Source organism: Saccopteryx bilineata, chromosome 10 (assembly GCF_036850765.1).
Source record: "Saccopteryx bilineata isolate mSacBil1 chromosome 10, mSacBil1_pri_phased_curated, whole genome shotgun sequence".
Taxonomy (NCBI): domain Eukaryota; kingdom Metazoa; phylum Chordata; class Mammalia; order Chiroptera; family Emballonuridae; genus Saccopteryx; species Saccopteryx bilineata.
Genome location: NC_089499.1, coordinates 263,253 through 278,962, shown reverse-complemented (window position 1 = coordinate 278,962; position 15,710 = coordinate 263,253). Strand labels below are relative to the sequence as shown.

At 62.2% G+C, this 15,710-nt stretch overlaps 1 protein-coding gene across 2 annotated transcripts in view; it reads left to right on the top strand.

Annotated features, from left to right (window-relative positions):
- Window positions 1-523: 523 nt before the first annotated feature.
- PDZRN3 (PDZ domain containing ring finger 3) overlaps window positions 524-15,710 on the top strand; it is a 143,240-nt gene continuing 128,053 nt past the window's right edge. The window contains exons 1-2 of one of the 2 annotated variants that reach the window (XM_066244881.1): window positions 524-1,407; window positions 14,116-14,202. In XM_066244881.1, the coding sequence (XP_066100978.1) occupies window positions 685-1,407; window positions 14,116-14,202 (810 nt within the window). In that variant the 5' untranslated portion in view covers window positions 524-684. Of the gene's footprint in view, window positions 1,408-1,984; window positions 2,064-14,115; window positions 14,203-15,710 lie in introns of those variants that run through there. The other variant, XM_066244882.1, reaches the window with a different exon arrangement.

Sequence of the window (15,710 nt, the reverse complement as noted above, 5' to 3'; positions counted from 1 at the left end):
CCGCGCTAAAACCCGAGCATCACTCCTGCACACGACCCTGCAGGACCCCCTGGTCCTGGGCCCAGCCCGAGCTCCTAGCTGGAGAGGTCGGGTGGGGGCCCGGCCGCCCACGCGGGCGCAGAGCGGGCCCCGGAGCCGCGGGCTTCCGACTGTCCCGGACGAACGCAGCAGCGACCGTAAGTGCCGGCATAGCGGCTCCAAGGCTTTTCGCGGTCCGCAGCCAGCCACGCGGAGGGGGCGGGAAGGGGGCGGAGAGGGGGCGGGGTGCGGCCTGCAACTTGGGCGGTGGTCCCGGAAGGGGCTCCGCGACGCTGGGCGGGGCGACAGGAGCCTCGGAGAGCTTTTCTCGGCTGGAATTTGCCTCCTGGAGCGAAAAGTGTGTATGAGAGCGAGAGCAGCCCCCAGAGAAGAGTGTTTCGGCTGCATTCTGGGGGCCCGGCCCCTCGACCTCCCCGCCGCCTCCCCCGAGCGGCGGGCGGGCCGGGCGGGCGGGCGGCGCCGGCGGGATGTGTGTGCGCTCGCGCTCGCGCAAATACGGCGGAGGAGCCCTGGGCCTTTTCCGAGAAGTCTGCAGAGTTGGGCTCAGTCCGGGGAGAGCGCGCGCGCGGCCGGGTCTGCGCTCCTCGCAGGGCCGGCGGGAGGGAGGGCGCCGCTCTCCGGCGGCGACCCCGGCCCGGCCCCACCATGGGCTTCGAGCTGGACCGCTTCGATGGCGACGTGGACCCGGACCTGAAGTGCGCGCTGTGCCGCAAGGTGCTGGAGGACCCGCTGACCACGCCGTGCGGCCACGTCTTCTGCGCCGGCTGCGTGCTGCCCTGGGTGGTGCAGGAGGGCAGCTGCCCCGCGCGCTGCCGCGGCCGCCTGTCGGCCAAGGAGCTCAACCACGTGCTGCCGCTCAAGCGCCTCATCCTCAAGCTGGACATCAAGTGCGCGTACGCGGCGCGGGGCTGCGGCCGGGTAGTCAAGCTGCAGGAGCTGCCAGAGCATCTGGAGCGCTGCGACTTCGCGCCGGCGCGCTGCCGCCACGCGGGGTGCGCCCAGGTGTTGCTGCGGCGCGACCTGGAGGCGCACATGAGGGACGCGTGCGACGCGAGGCCCGTGGGCCGCTGCCAGGAGGGCTGCGGGCTGCCCCTGACGCGCGGGGAGCTGCGCGCCGGCGGCCACTGCTGTGCTCGGGCCCTGCGGGCGCACAACGGCGCGCTGCAGGCCCGGCTCGGCGCGCTGCACAAGGCGCTCAAGAAGGAGGCGCTGCGCGCGGGCAAGCGAGAGAAGTCGCTGGTGGCGCAGCTGGCCGCGGCGCAGCTAGAGCTGCAGATGACCGCCCTGCGCTACCAAAAGAAGTTCACCGAGTACAGCGCGCGCCTCGACTCGCTCAGCCGCTGCGTGGCTGCGCCGGCCGGCGGTAAGGTAAGTGTCCGCCCGACCTCTGCTAGGCCCCGGGTTCCAGGGCACCTCCCGGTCTGGTTCTCGGGGCACTGAGATGTCCCTTACTCCCTGCCTCTTCTTCCGCTGCTTCCAGCCCTGTCACCAGGAGTGGGCGCTGAGTCAGCCCAGGCTTGGAAACTGGTCTCTGAATGTTGCTAGGGGCACAGGGTGAAATACGGTACAGCAGCGGGGGGGGGGGGGGGGGGGGGGGGGGGGGCTGGGGAAAACTGGAAGGAGCCCAAGACCAGGGGAGAATGCCAGAACAGGGTTCACGTTTTCCTGCTCAGACCAGCCAGGGGATCTTGGGGTAGGCTCTTCACCTCCCTGAAAGGGGGAAAACGCGGTTCCCATGCAGGCAGCACCCGGGAAGCTACATCCAGGCGTCCTGGGAGCCCAGGGCCAGGACACAGTACTTCAGTAGAAGCAGGCCAGAAGGGAGGCCGCTGCGGGGAGGGCTGAGTGCAGACGTGGGCTTTGCTGGCCGCTAGCTGCTGACCTTGAGCAAGCTGCTGACTGTCTCACGTTGGGAATCTGGGCTCCCCAGCAGCGTGACCCAGGATGAAACACCACCAGGCCCCCTCTGTGGCGTTCATCATGGGATTCCAGACAGAATTAAAGGAGCCGCCATCAAGTGTCACGTAATAAGAGAGACAGAGCCCCGGGGATTTGAGCCCTTCTAGAATTTGGGCTGCTGGCTGACCAGCTGGGTGACCTTGTGGCTCGGTCCAGGTGCACCAGTTCCTCTGCATGTGAAGTGGCTGTCAGCCTTCAAGGAGCCAGGCCTCTGTGAGAAGGACCTGGCGCTGAGCCTGGGGTGGGTGGGGTGGGGTGGGGGAAGGTCAGTGCTCAACAACTGTTGCCTGCAATTATCTAACCCTCTGAGCCTCCCCTCGTCCTGGGAGGTGCTGTAATCAGCACACCAGTCTGGAGGCCACTTTGCTTTGGGCCCTGTGCGGGGGCCCTCCTCAGCTGTTTCCTCACTGATCAAATAAGGCAGCTCTGATGCTTCTCATCGCGTGGAGGAAGGAACTGAGGCCCAGGGAGGGGCAGTCACAGGCCTGGGTCACATAGTTTTGAGGTGCCAGAGCTGGGTTCTGAACCCACACACGTGCCCCTCTCTCCAGCCGAAGCTTTTAACCACTGCTGTGTTGCCCCTGGGTGTAGCCACAAGGACCCTTTATTGAGTGTTTACTGGGTGTCAGCAGCTGTGGCCCGGCTCTGCATGCATTGTTTAATCCTCTGAGGCCAGCGGGCAGGCTCAGAGAGGTCACAGAGTGTGCACGGAGTCCAACAGCAACTGGGGACAGAGTGATTCTGCCTGAGCTCACAGCCTTGCGGGGTGCTGACGCGCTGGCCGGTAGTTCTTTGTTGTGGGACGTTTAGCAACCTCCCTGGCCTCTACCCCCCCCCAATGTAGACAACCCAGAATATCCCCAGGTATTGTCCAGTGTTCTTGGGGGGAGGGGATCGCCCCCTGAGAACGAGGATTTCCCTGATTGCAAAGGCCACTACTTCAACATGGGCAGGACACCCGCTGTTGCCCCTCCGGTCACCTGTGCCTTTGGCTCCGCAGAGCAGAGGGGGACATCTCTGCCTGAAGGCCCCCAGGCCTGTGTCTGCTTTTCCTCCTGCTGTCTCCCCGCCCCCTGCCCAGCCTGCACACCAGGCTGCAAGTTTCCAACCCCCTCTGCACCGCCCCCGTCTGACTGTCAGCTGTAGCCCGAGCAGCTGGCCGAGCCGGGTGCAGGGCAAATATTTACAGCTCCGAGCTCCCCAGGAGCACAGGAGGGACTAGGACTCCCCAAACAGGGCAGAGCCAGGCTTCAGGCAGGCACTGGGCTTGGGGAGAAGGAGGTCCGAGTTTCTGCTGCTGTTGGTGCTGTCCTATGAACTCCTCCTGTGGTTGTAGGTGACACTTGTTTATACATAAGCCATTGACTGTGCAGGGGTTGACACGTCATTCATTGTTGGGCTTGTTCATTATTTCTCCTGCCTCTCTGTTTTCTTTCTGGGGTGTTTGGGTGAATTTTCTCTGAACCGAAAATGTGATACTGGAACGGAAACTGGGGCGTTGGAAGCTCCGAACGGTGGGGTGATCAGGGGTGTTCGGCTTGGGCTCCGGGTGTTGCTTTTTGAGTTGAGGGTGAGGCCCCTGGGGCTGGAGCCCTTGGGGGCCAGCGAGAGCGCCAGGAATGGCCCTGCTGAGAGCTGTGCTGATTCTGCTCTGGCTCAGCCCCTGGGCCCCAGCCAGGCCTTCAGGAAGTTCCTCTGGCCCAGGTTAACCCTCTGAGGCCCTTGCTGTTCCCGCATGAGCTGTTTAAGAGCTTGCTTATTTCATTGGACAGACTTGGCCTCTGCTGGACACTGTTTATTTTCTGCAGGGAGAGGGGCTGGTGTCCCTGGAAACTCGCAGACACAACAGCTTTGTCTCTTGGTGAGCAGCGATGTTTCCATCTGCTTCAGGCTGAAGGAGATAAACACTCAGGATTTTCCATCCCAGCGTTTGAGGGCCGGCCCCTGTCCCGTGAAGTGACCTGGTTACTTCTCTCAGCTGCTCAGGGTTCGGGATTTGCTGGTACCCCTCTCAGGTTGAGCTAGAGCAGCGCTTTTCAAACTTCCTCGCTCGGAGAGCTTGTCAGAGTGGCTCCGACTCTGCTCTGAGGCCCTGCTCCATCCGGGCAGGCGTGAGGTCCACACTGGTGACAGGCCCCTGGAAGTCCGGCCCACCCGTCATACACGCAGCTTCTCAGCCAGACGGAGCTCGGGCTCACTGTGGACGAACCTGCATTGGGCTCCTCCATGCGGCATTTATCTGACTGATCCTACGTGCTAAGGGGGACCAGGGCAAGTTCTGGGACCCGGCCTGCCTAGCAGATCCAGCCCACAGATGGCCTAGAGAGGCATCTGTGCCCGTCGCGAAGGCGCACCTGGGCCCCCGCGGACACGGTGATGCCGGGCGCCTGGGCCCCCTGCGGACGCGGCGATGCCGGGCGTCTGGGTCCCCGCGGACCTGGTGATGCTGGGCTCGTGTGAGTTAGAGACTCACTGACTGAGCCACCTGGTCTGAGAGCACAGGCGTTCCACTGCAGAGCCCTGTCTGTCTGGACGTAAGCTCCTTGGCCTTGTGGAGAACTTGGGACTCATCCCTGATCCCCTCTGCTGTGTCAGCCCCACACCTTCTCTTCTTAAATCCATGGGTCTCACCTCCTGCACACGCCTAGAAGGTGTGCGCCTTGGCAGAGGACCACCACTCCCCACACCGGGGCTTCTGACCTCCGCGGGGTGAGCTCGTGGGCTGCAAGGCTCTCGGGCGTGGTGTTCAGGGCGGGTGTTCAGTGCACTGTAGGGCGTTGGGCAGCATCCCTGACCTCTCCCCACGACCTGTCAGCAGCACCCACAAGTTGTGACACCCACAGACACCTCCAGACACTGCCGCACGTCCCCCGGGGGACAGAGCCAGCCTGGTCTCCGTCACCACCGTCTCTCGCCTGGCCCCAGCTGCCCCCTCTTCTTCTTCCCTCTGGTTTGTTCCTTGCCCGGCACGGCGATGAGCTCTCCGGACTGTAAGTGGGAACTCACTCTTCCTCCTCAGACCCTCTGAGCCTCCCAGGTCCTCGGGGGGCTGTGCTCCAGCACACTGCACATCCTGCCGCCTGCACCTGCCTTCCTTTCCTCCAGCTGCCGGGAGCGCCTTCCCCTCCTCCTGGGCCTTTGTACCTGCTCTCATTGCCACCTGGGCCAGTCTCTGCAGCCCCTCATCACTAGGGAGCCTGCAAGCTCCCAGCTCCCCGTCCTGCCTCTGCCTTTCTGTCAGCACGTAGTGTCCATCCCTGGGAGACCTGTGTCCCTCCCACCCTAGTGCCACTGCCTCCAGGAAGCCCTCTGCGTCTCACACACTGGGTCTGGTCCTTCTCCTGCAGGGCGTCTGTCTGTCACAGCTGTGACCGTGTAGAGGGAAGGGCTGTCTAGTGTCTGTCCCCCAGGAGAGAGCACGCTGCCTTCCTCATCTCTGTCCTCGGCTCAGATTGAGTACACAGCTCCTGGTGTGTGTGTGTGTGTGTGTGTGTGTCCAGTGGATGAAGTCGAGAGAGAAGGGACTGTCTTGTCAGCTGCAGGAACTGTCCGGGTTGCTAACCAAGAGTGAGCTGTGTTCAGAAAGGACGTGTTTTCTGTGACACCCGAGCTAACAGAATTGCTTCCAGGTGTTTCCGAGGTGCATTCCTTTTGCTCCGCAGCCACACCCGGAGCACGGAGCACAGAGCCCGAGTCAGACTGCAGGAAAGGCGGCCGGCTGGCGGGCAGTCGCATCAGATGGCGTCCCGGGCACCTCGCAAGGTGTCCGTGGGGGGTTCTGGGTCCAAGTACTTGCTCCTGAGAAGCCTCGGCCCGTTGTCACTGCCGGGTCACCCGACACGGCAGCCACACGGGCGACTCACAGGACACTTGGGTGTGGTTCACAAGAGTGTTCCCGGGACAGTCTGAGATCCTTGTGTCGGCGGCTTGTCCTGGGTCAGGAACGATGCGTCTTTGTCAGACGGTTGGGGGAGGAACAGTCGACGGAGACGGCAGCTGTGCTCTGGACCGCAGACCCAGGATTCCGAGGAGGGAGGCCGATCTCACCGTGGAGCTCCCGGGCACTGTGCAGTGTCCCAACTTCTTTTAAACTTTTATTTATTGTTTTAGTGAGGGAGGGAGGGAGAGATAGAGGGACATCTATTCCTGTCTGCAGCCTGACTGGGGATCGAACCAGCAACCTCTGTGCTTCAGGACGATGCTCTCTGGCCAGGGTGAACCGGCTTGTGTCTTCTTCATCAGATAGACTCGCGTCTGTGTGTGTGTGTGCGCGTGTGAGCACACACAGGTGCGTGTGTAAGGGACATCATCAGACGTCACAGAACAAATAGGTCAAGGCCAGATGTCGCACAGTCTGAGTGAGGAGGTGGGATGTGAATCCAGCCCCTGACTCCGGCTCACACACCGGCACATAGTGAGACAGCGCTTTCTCCCCATGTCCCTGGGGAGTCTCATGTGCCAGTTCTGTGTGGGGCACAGGGGCAGCCTGTAGCCTCCTCCTCAGAAAGCTGCTGGGAGGGGGGAGCCCCCCACCATTGCCGCCCGGGCGGGTGGAGGAGCAGACATCCCGCATCCTCCTGCTGCTCCTCTGGGTCTGTGGTGTCAGGGTGGGTGGAGGAGCAGACATCCTGCATCCTCCTGCTGCTCCCCTGGGTCTGTGGTGTCAGGGTGGGTGGAGGAGCAGACATCCCGCATCCTCCTGCTGCTCCCCTGGGTCTGTGGTGTCAGGGTGGGTGGAGGAGCAGACATCCCGCATCCTCCTGCTGCTCCTCTGGGTCTGAGGTGTCAGGGTGGGTGGAGGAGCAGACATCCCGCATCCTCCTGCTGCTCCTCTGGGTCTGTGGTGTCAGGGTGGGTGGAGGAGCAGACATCCCGCATCCTCCTGCTGCTCCCCTGGGTCTGAGGTGTCAGGGTGGGTGGAGGAGCAGACATCCCGCATCCTCCTGCTGCTCCCCTGGGTCTGAGGTGTCAGGTCTGTGGTGGGTGGAGGAGCAGACATCCCGCATCCTCCTGCTGCTCCTCTGGGTCTGTGGCGTCAGGTCTGTGGCCGCACGCCTCTTCCCCGCTGCGGTTCCCCTGTGGGGGCTGCAGCACAGAACAGCCGCTGTCGAGGAGAGACGGGTGGGTGACAGGAAGCAGAGTGCTGTCCTGTTCCTCTCTAACGCCCGTCTCACCAACTTGGGGAGACAGTGAGTCCCCCAGAGTAAGCTTGAGGCTGAGCCCTGTGCATCCTGTGTGCCACGCGCCAGCCTGTGGGCGCACCTTCACCCGGAGCTCAGAGAACCACCTGCCGTTGGCAACAGCACAAGCCTTACAGTTCTTTGTCCCCCGAGCTGCTCGCTGTGGGCCAGGCCGTGTCCCCCAATGGCGGCTGCTCCTGTCCTGACAGGAGGGCACATGGAGCCACATGGCGACTGTCCTCGTAAAGAAGTAGCAGAGGGACCTGAGCGTCCTGCTCGTTCCAGGAGCATCAGGACAGGACGCTGTGCAGCCCGTGTGTGGGCCGAGAGGGCCTGGTGAGCCCTGTCCCGAGCTGGGTCAGGGAACACAGAAATGTGTCCTGGGCTGAGAGGTCACCCTGGAGCTTTCCTGGATGCCGTTGTCAGGTGACGGTGTCTTTGCTGTGACTGCGCCAGGATGTCCTTTCGCGCTGTGGGTTAGGGCTGGTGCGGGGCGTGTCAGAGGCGGGCTCCCGGGCACCTGCTGTGAGCTGCGTGGGGTTCTCGCCGGAGCCTGGGGCCGGCGGCATTGGGGTCATGAGCCCTCCTGCTTCGCTGTCGCGGGCCTGGGGGGGCTCTGCTCGGAGCCTGCCGGCCTCGCCTGTGAGACGGGCGTGCGTGCAGGGCACTCTGAGGCGCCCGGAGAGGCTTCGCCGTCGCGGGCCTGGGGAGGCTCTGCTCGGAGCCTGCCGGCCTCGCCTGTGAGACGGTCGTGCATGCAGGGCACTCTGAGGCGCCCGGAGAGGCTTCGCCGTCGCGGGCCTGGGGAGGCTCTGCTCGGAGCCTGCCAGCCTCGCCTGTGAGACGGGCGTGCAGGCAGACGCGCTCTGAGGCGCCCGGAGATGCTTCGCCGTCGCGGGCCTGGCGGGGCTCTGCTCGGGGCCTGCCGGCCTCGCCTGTGAGACGGGCGTGTGTGCAGACGCGCTCTGAGGCGCCCGGAGATGCGAGCCTGGAGTCCCCGGCACGGGCTGCAGCCATTGTGTTGGGGGGGGGGGTTGCTCGGGCTGCTTGAATACAACAGGGACAACGTTCGCACGTTTGACCCGGAAGCCCTGGGAACCTTGACGTAATTCTCAACACTATTTCTCAAAACTCTGTTTGGCTGGTGGGTGAGCATTTCATCTGTGGAAAAGCCATTTCTGCTCCGTTGGCCCTGAGCCTGTGTCCCCTCCGTCCCCTCCACACCGGCTACGGGGCATCTGCTGACTCCCGTTCCACGGAATCCGTTTGTCTCCAGGCATGGCCCCTCCTCCCAGGCCTGAGCACTCACTTCCTCCTCTTTCCTCCTCCAAGAGCCCTTCCTGTGGACCTGGGGGCCGCGTGCAGGGTGGGCTGCCCCAGCTGTGTCCGCGTCGAGAATGGTTTGCATGACAGAGGACGTGGACATCTGTGCAGGGAGAGGCTCCGCTTCCCGGGACACAGTGTCTCCAGGCTCGGCTCCCCGGCTCCGCCCCACACATTTTTGCTCTTTCTGGTCACCAGGCAGCAGACAGAGCTGTGACCCAGCTGGGTCGTCTCTGGGAGCTCTGCGTGATCCGAGGCTGAGGGGTCACTCTCCCCAGATGCACAGACCAGCGGTCAGTCAGTCACAGTTCCCAGAACCGCGGCCGCTCTCCAGCCTGCAGGCTCTGCTGGGGCTCCCACAGCAGCAGGAACCAGGAGCACCCGTCACCGGGCAGCGAGGTTTTAGAAAGCATCCACGTTGCCAGAGGCGGGGACGGACTCCGGGGGCCGCCACGCTGATCGGGAGGGGGCACGCGTCCAAGGGCCCCAGCTGGCCTTGTTGCGGAATGGTGACACGAAGAGGCACTTTGACTGAAAGAAGACACTTGCCTTCTTGGGCCCTTAAAAAACAAAGGAACAGCTGCCGTGAGATGTCTTCTGACAATCAAAGGACGTTTGCTCTTTCCTGTTCACTGTGACTTTTATTCTTTCCCTCGGGTTCTGGTCCAGTTAGACCTTGAGTTGAGAGGTGGGCAGGTCACGTTCTGGGCAGTTGGAACGTTGCTCTCGTATGTCCACGGACAAGGCTACGATGGCGTAGCTGCTTCTCGGGGAATCTGTATCCACTCTTGCAACCCAAGCTCCCATTCCTACTGGGGCTCCCAGCACGTGCTGCGGACAACTCGACCACTGTCAGCTCTGGGCAGCTTCCCCCAGGTGGACGTCTCTGCCTTCCTCGGTCACTGCTCACGGAGACCCTGCAATGCACGGGGGGCCCAGTGCCCCTGGAGTGGGTCCCAGCGTGGACACCTGGGCGCTGAGGGTCTGTTAGAGCCCCCTGCCCTCCCCATGGAGAGAGTGATGTCATGGAGGCGTCCACCCACTCCACCAAGCCCCAGGCTCTTGGTGAGAGACCCTCACTGTCCCGGGTTCTGGCTTCTGGGGACACGTGCCGTCTGTGACGAGTGACAGAACCTGGGGCAGCTCTAGAGAAAGCTCCCAAGGAGGTGACATCCCACGCCCACACTTGTGCTGTTTTCCCCTTTATTCTGACCTGTCTGTGCCCCCAGCCCTGGAAGACCCGCTGACGTGGTCGAAGGTGCAGCGTCCCCAGGGTCTCGGTGTGACAGACACGCTCCGCCTCTGCAGCTGTGGGTGCACAGTCCAGAGGAGCCTGGCTTCAGAGACTAATTGCAGCGCTAATTAGACGTCTAATCCTTCCTGACATGTTACTGCGAGGGCTCCGTCTCTGGGGGCAAAGGGATCTGGGCGAGGTGCAGAGATGCCGCGGCGGCTACAGAAGGCAGGTGTGTGGATTCTCAGAGCCCGAGTCCCCCGCGTGGGGCAGGTGTGCGGGTCCCCGAGGGTGAAGGGGAGCGCGTTCAGTACCTCGGGCCGCGGAGAAGACAGAGCCCGGCTCACGCACGCACGCACGCTTCTGAGACAGACATGCGGTTCCATCATCCTCGGGGGAGAGGCGCTGTGGGCAGCTCAGTGTCCAGGCAGCCGGGACAGCCGCTTGGACAGCATTTTCCCAGGTCCACGTCTCGTCTCTTCCGTGGGTGGATGTCACCGACTGAGAGTGGTTTAAACGCCCTCTTTCCTGACGCGCTTTGAGCCCGGGTGAAATAGTTCAGCAGACGTTCATGTTAACACGGCAGACGTGTGATGTGAAACGCAGCCTTGGAGCCGCTCTGCTCACGTGTCCTCTGCGGAACCAGAAACAAGGCCACGCAGTGAGCTTGTCTTGGGGGAGGGGGAGGGGGAAGCGGACTCCAGCTCAGGGAGTTGGACCGAGGAGGTGAAGGAGCTCACCCGTGCCTTTCTCCTTTACTTTTTCTTTTTATAAAAAGATTTTACTTATTGATGAGAGAGAGAGAGAGAAGGGGGGAGGAGCAGGAAGCATCAACTCCTATATGGGCCTTGACCAGGCAAGCCCAGGGTTTCGAACCGGTGAGCTCAGTGTTCTAGGTCGACACTCTGTCCACTGCGCCCCCACAGGTCAGGCTTGTCCCTGCCCTCATCCCGTCCCCTCCACGTGCTGCCGCTCAGCTGCCAACAGCCCTGGTGTGGAACCAGTGCTCCCCCTGGACAGCACCCCAGACCAGATGTCGTCGGAGACGGGCACCCCTTCTTCCCTGTGACAAGGCCGTGACGTGGAGATGGACGGTCGGCTCCACTGTTCTAGAACCTTCCGCTGAGGAACGTGGTTGTCTCACTCGTCCCTCGAGAGACCAGGGTGTCCTCAGGACCCTCCCAGGCTAGGTCCTGGGGGGCGATCAGTCCCGAGAAGGATGTGGAGTATCGTCCTGACGTTGGTTTCCTGGATAAGACCGCCTGTAAGGAGTTTGTTTGTTTTTTTTTTTTTTTCATTTTTCTGAAGCTGGAAACAGGGAGAGATAGTCAGACAGACTCCCGCATGCGCCCGACCGGGATCCACCCGGCACGCCCACCATGGGGCAACGCTCTGCCCACCAGGGGGCGATGCTCTGCCCATCCTGGGCGTCGCCATGTTGCAACCAGAGCCACTCTAGCGCCTGAGGCAGAGGCCACAGAGCCATCCCCAGCGCCCGGGCCATTTTGCTCCAATGGAGCCTTGGCTGCGGGAGGGGAAGAGAGAGACAGAGGAAAGCGCGGCGGAGGGGTGGAGAAGCAAATGGGCGCTTCTCCTGTGTGCCTTGGCCGGGAATCGAACCCGGGTCCTCCACACGCTAGGCCGACGCTCTACCGCTGAGCCAACCGGCCAGGGCCTGTAAGGAGTTTTTTTATGGAATGTTTTGAAACGCCAGCAAATGAACCAGCTTGGGAGGGTTCTGTCCTGTGTTGCACACTAAACGGGAGTCGTGCCGAAGGTGACGGAGGCCTAGAGTGGGGAGTGTGGGCGTGAGGCCGGCACGCCCGCCTGCTGGCTCTGACGTGGGGCCGGTCCTCGGTCACTCTCCTCGGTCCCCACCTGCTTCGTGAGGGATCCCGCCCGGCGATGAGATCAGTCTGGCTCTGATGTACAGTGAAGCTCTGAGGCGCTCGGCACAGCTCCTGGCACCGGGAGAGCAGCCGGGAAGTGCCGGCTGTGGTCATCGTTGGTGCGGAGTCATGGGGCCTCTTTATTTTCTTTCATCGTTTTTAACAGAAGACGTGGTTCTCACACAGGATTGAAGCTGACTTTTTAATGAGGTGGTTGTGGTGCTGCTTCATGCTGCGTGGGCGTTGGTCAGCTAGAGCCCCAGGCCGCGTGGGCGTTGGGCACGGTTTCCAGGGGGACGAGGGGTGAGCAGCAGCGTGCACCGGGTGATGAGCCGCTCTCCTGCCCTCCCAGGGCAAAGCTGAAACAGACTTACCGAGGGTTTCCGGTTTGGGCAGAAAGAGAAACTGTTTCAATTTGCCAATCACCATCTTTACATTGTTAAGCTGTGAGGTTGAGAGTTTAGTCTGTTTGCAGGGACACTGTTGCCTGCTATCTTGCGGCTCAAATTCATCACAGAGGCTGCAGTGAAGATGGGCACTTCCCCAGGCCAGGGCAGGGGAGACCGGGCAGGGAGGCCAGGCATGGGGGGGCCGGTCAGGGGACAGTATAAAGTTGGCAGATAGGCTGTCCTGGTGGTTCTGCTTTAAGCGCAGCTGGTTGCTAGAAACTTGCTTCTCTTTTATGTTAAAATCCTCTGTATGTTGAGCAGGTGGTCCTGCAGAAGTGAGTGGCTTTGTTGTGTTGTGTTCTTATAGGATGCCTGGCCCTTTCATTGGAAACTGCCATTTTCTTTTCTTTTCTTTTTTTGTGTATTTTTCTGAATTTGGAAACGGGGAGGCAGTCAGACAGACTCCCGCATGCGCCCGACCGGGATCCACCTGGCACGCCCACCAGGGGGCGATTCTCTGCCCATCCAGGGCGTCGCTCTGCTGCAATCAGAGCCATTCTAGCACCTGAGGCAGAGGCCACAGAGCCATCCTCAGCGCCCGGGCCAACTTTGCTCCAGTGGAGCCTCGGCTGCGGGAGGGGAAGAGAGAGACAGAGAGGAAGAGGGGAGGAGGAGGGGTGGAGAAGCAGATGGGCGCTTCTCCTGTGTGCCCTGGCCGGGAATCGAACCCGGGACTCCTGCACGCCAGGCCGATGCTCTACCACTGAGCCAACCGGCCAGGGCCTGGAAACTGCCATTTTCTGATGATAAATAATCATTTCTGCTTTTATGGGGTTCTAGTAATCGGTGGTTAGACTTACATGAAAGTTTGGAAGATGTTTGAGTTCTGCCGTTAGTGACGCGTCCTGAGGAAAGAGCGGTAGCTGTGCGGACTTCCAGCCTGGAGGTACGTCTGCACATGGAGGCTCATTAGTCGTGTGTCTGTGTGTGAGTGTGTATTGCACTCCGGTGGGCACAGCTGTCCGGCTGCTGTGAGCTGGGCTGCACAGGGCAGTGATGGAGTGTGCCCGGACCCTGCGGGTGGGGTGGCAGACGGTCCAGCCAGAGAGCTGAGCTTGGGCCCCCCAGGTGCTGCCCTTTACTCCCCAGAAAAAGCAGGAAACAGTAAATATCACAATAAAACCTTGTGTGTGATAAGCCGTCCGTGTGTATAAGAGCGCTTATAATGAAGCATTTTGTATTTCTGGAAATGCTGCATTTAAATATTTTCATGTTTAAGCAGAAAATGTGAGTGAAGCAATTGTGAGTTCACGGTCAGTACACACACGTGAGGTTGTGCAAAGTGAGCGCATTTCAGCCCCGTGTCAGCGACTTTGGTGCTTACGCTGCACCTGCTTGCATGTGGCTTAACCTGCTTGTAGTCATCAGTCTGCGGCTTGCGCGCATCTGTCCGGCAGGCCTGGCTCCTCCTCTCCGTCCTGGGGACAGTGACCGTGGCCTGTGAGACCACCTGGCGACTCTGCCTATTTGGTGTGCAGGCTGCACGATGACCGGACTGTCTTGAACAGAGGGTTTCGGTTAAACCCTGCTGCGTCTCCCGTGGGCACAACCGTGTTCCCCTGTGGGATGTCTACCCTTTCAGTGGATGCAGGAGTCCACAGTGTCGCCTTGGGGTTGCACCTGGCTTTTCGTGTGCCACCCCTGACATCTCTCCAGCACGGGCCACAGGTCTGCTCAGACAGCCAGGAGGGCGGCTGTTGGCACCGTTCACACCGAACGGGACGCGCGGTGGGAAGCAGACAGGTGTGCTGACAGCACGCGCTCCCGGTACGTCCGGGGGAGACGGACTTGCGGACCAGAGTCGGGACAGAAGGTGCTCACCAGGCCTCTGACCCCTCCAAGGGGCCTCATGTGGTCACTCCAGGGCCGCGCAGCGTCTGACGTGTTTGTCATCTGAACTCTTGGACCCGGTGGCCCCCTCGGTTATACTTCCCGAGAGACAGAAGTTGTAGCGATCAGCTGGGGTCCCGTGAGTCCACTCAGGAAAAGCCTCCTGCCCCCGGTTTACCTTGTGAGTCACTCGCCCTTCTCTGTTCCCTCAGGGTGACGAGACGAAGAGCCTGACGCTGGTCCTGCACCGTGACGCCGGCTCCCTGGGCTTCAACATCATCGGCGGCCGGCCGTGTGCGGTACGTTGGCTGCTGAGTGACTGGCGGGGGCGGGGCGGGGGCGGAGCCTGGGCTGCTGAGTGACTGGCGGGGCGAGGGCGGGGGCGGAGCCTGGGCTGCTGGGTGACTGGCGGGGCGAGGGCGGGGGCGAAGCCTGGGCTGCTGAGTGACTGGCGGGGGCGGGGCGGGGGCGGAGCCTGGGCTGCTGAGTGACTGGAGGGGGTGGAGCCTGGGCTGCTGAGTGACTGGTGGGGGCGGGGTGGGGCGGAGCCTGGGCTGCTGGGTGACTGGCAGGGGCGGAGCCTGGGCTGCTGAGTGACTGGCGGGGCGGAGCCTGGGCTGCTGAGTGACTGGCGGGGGTGGAGCCTGGGCTGCTGAGTGACTGGTGGGGGCGGGGTGGGGCGGAGCCTGGGCTGCTGGGTGACTGGCGGGGGCGGGGCAGGGGCGGAGCCTGGGCTGCTGAGTGACTGGCGGGGCGAGGGCGGGGGCGGAGCCTGGGCTGTGGAGACTTGGCTGTTGCTGCCACGTGCCTGCACTTGGGGGTTCCATTCGGTTGTCTCCTGCGGGGGCATCGTCCACGCTGCCCGGATTCGGGGTGATGTCCGCTGTGGGCAGTTGAGCTGACCGGCGTGGTGGGCGGGCCGTGCAGGGGGCACGAGCACCCCGGCAGTCGGGGACGGCCTCGCTGTGGGTCTGCAGGCTTAGCTTCTCCTGCCCCGCGGCTCCCGTCCACCTCACTCAGCCCCTCGTTCGTCCGGAGAGAAGGGACGCTTCCTGTCTGTCAGGTTGACTGCGGGGGCGTGTCTGTGCCGGGCTCTGGGGTGGCCGTGGCCGGGCTCTGGGTCTCAACTCTGGGGTCCCTGGTGTGTCCCCGCTCCTCGCTCATTTGTTTTGCTGACCGTTTCCTCGTTCTTCAGCCTAAAGGGAAGCTAGTCAAAGGAAAGGAGGAGAAAACCTAATTCATTTACGGAACGAACATGGAAGGGGCTGTTTGCTGAGGGCTGGGTGGGGCTCGGAGGGACGTCAGGCTGGTTCCTGTGGCTGAGTTGTCCCTGGGGGGGGGGGCATCAGGCATGAAACAACATGCATCAGTGAGATACTGGGTGCAGTATAGGGGTGGGGGTGGCGTCGTGCAGGAGACTTTTCAGGAGCAAGGGGTGTTGTGAACTGGGTTGACCAGGAGAGACAGGGAGACAGCAGGAAGTGCCCCCCCAGGCCTAGAGGACCAGAGTGTCCGCTGCAGGCTCACCAGCCTCACGTGTCTCCACGGAGACCCCAGCCCCGCTGTCCTGTTAGCCCCCGGGAGCAGCGTCCTGGGCGGCCTCTGGAGATGAGTTCTGAGGCTGAGGAGGAGCTGGCCGGGTCAGGAGGCCACATACAGAGAGCATCGTTAGTTGAGCGCTCCTGACTGTGCAGAGGTCGGGCGCGTTTAGTTAGCTGTTCGTCCACTATGTGCACACTCCCAGGGACACGTGTGACCAGCTTTATACACGCTGCACGCAGAGAGGAGCACTTTAAACAACAAAATT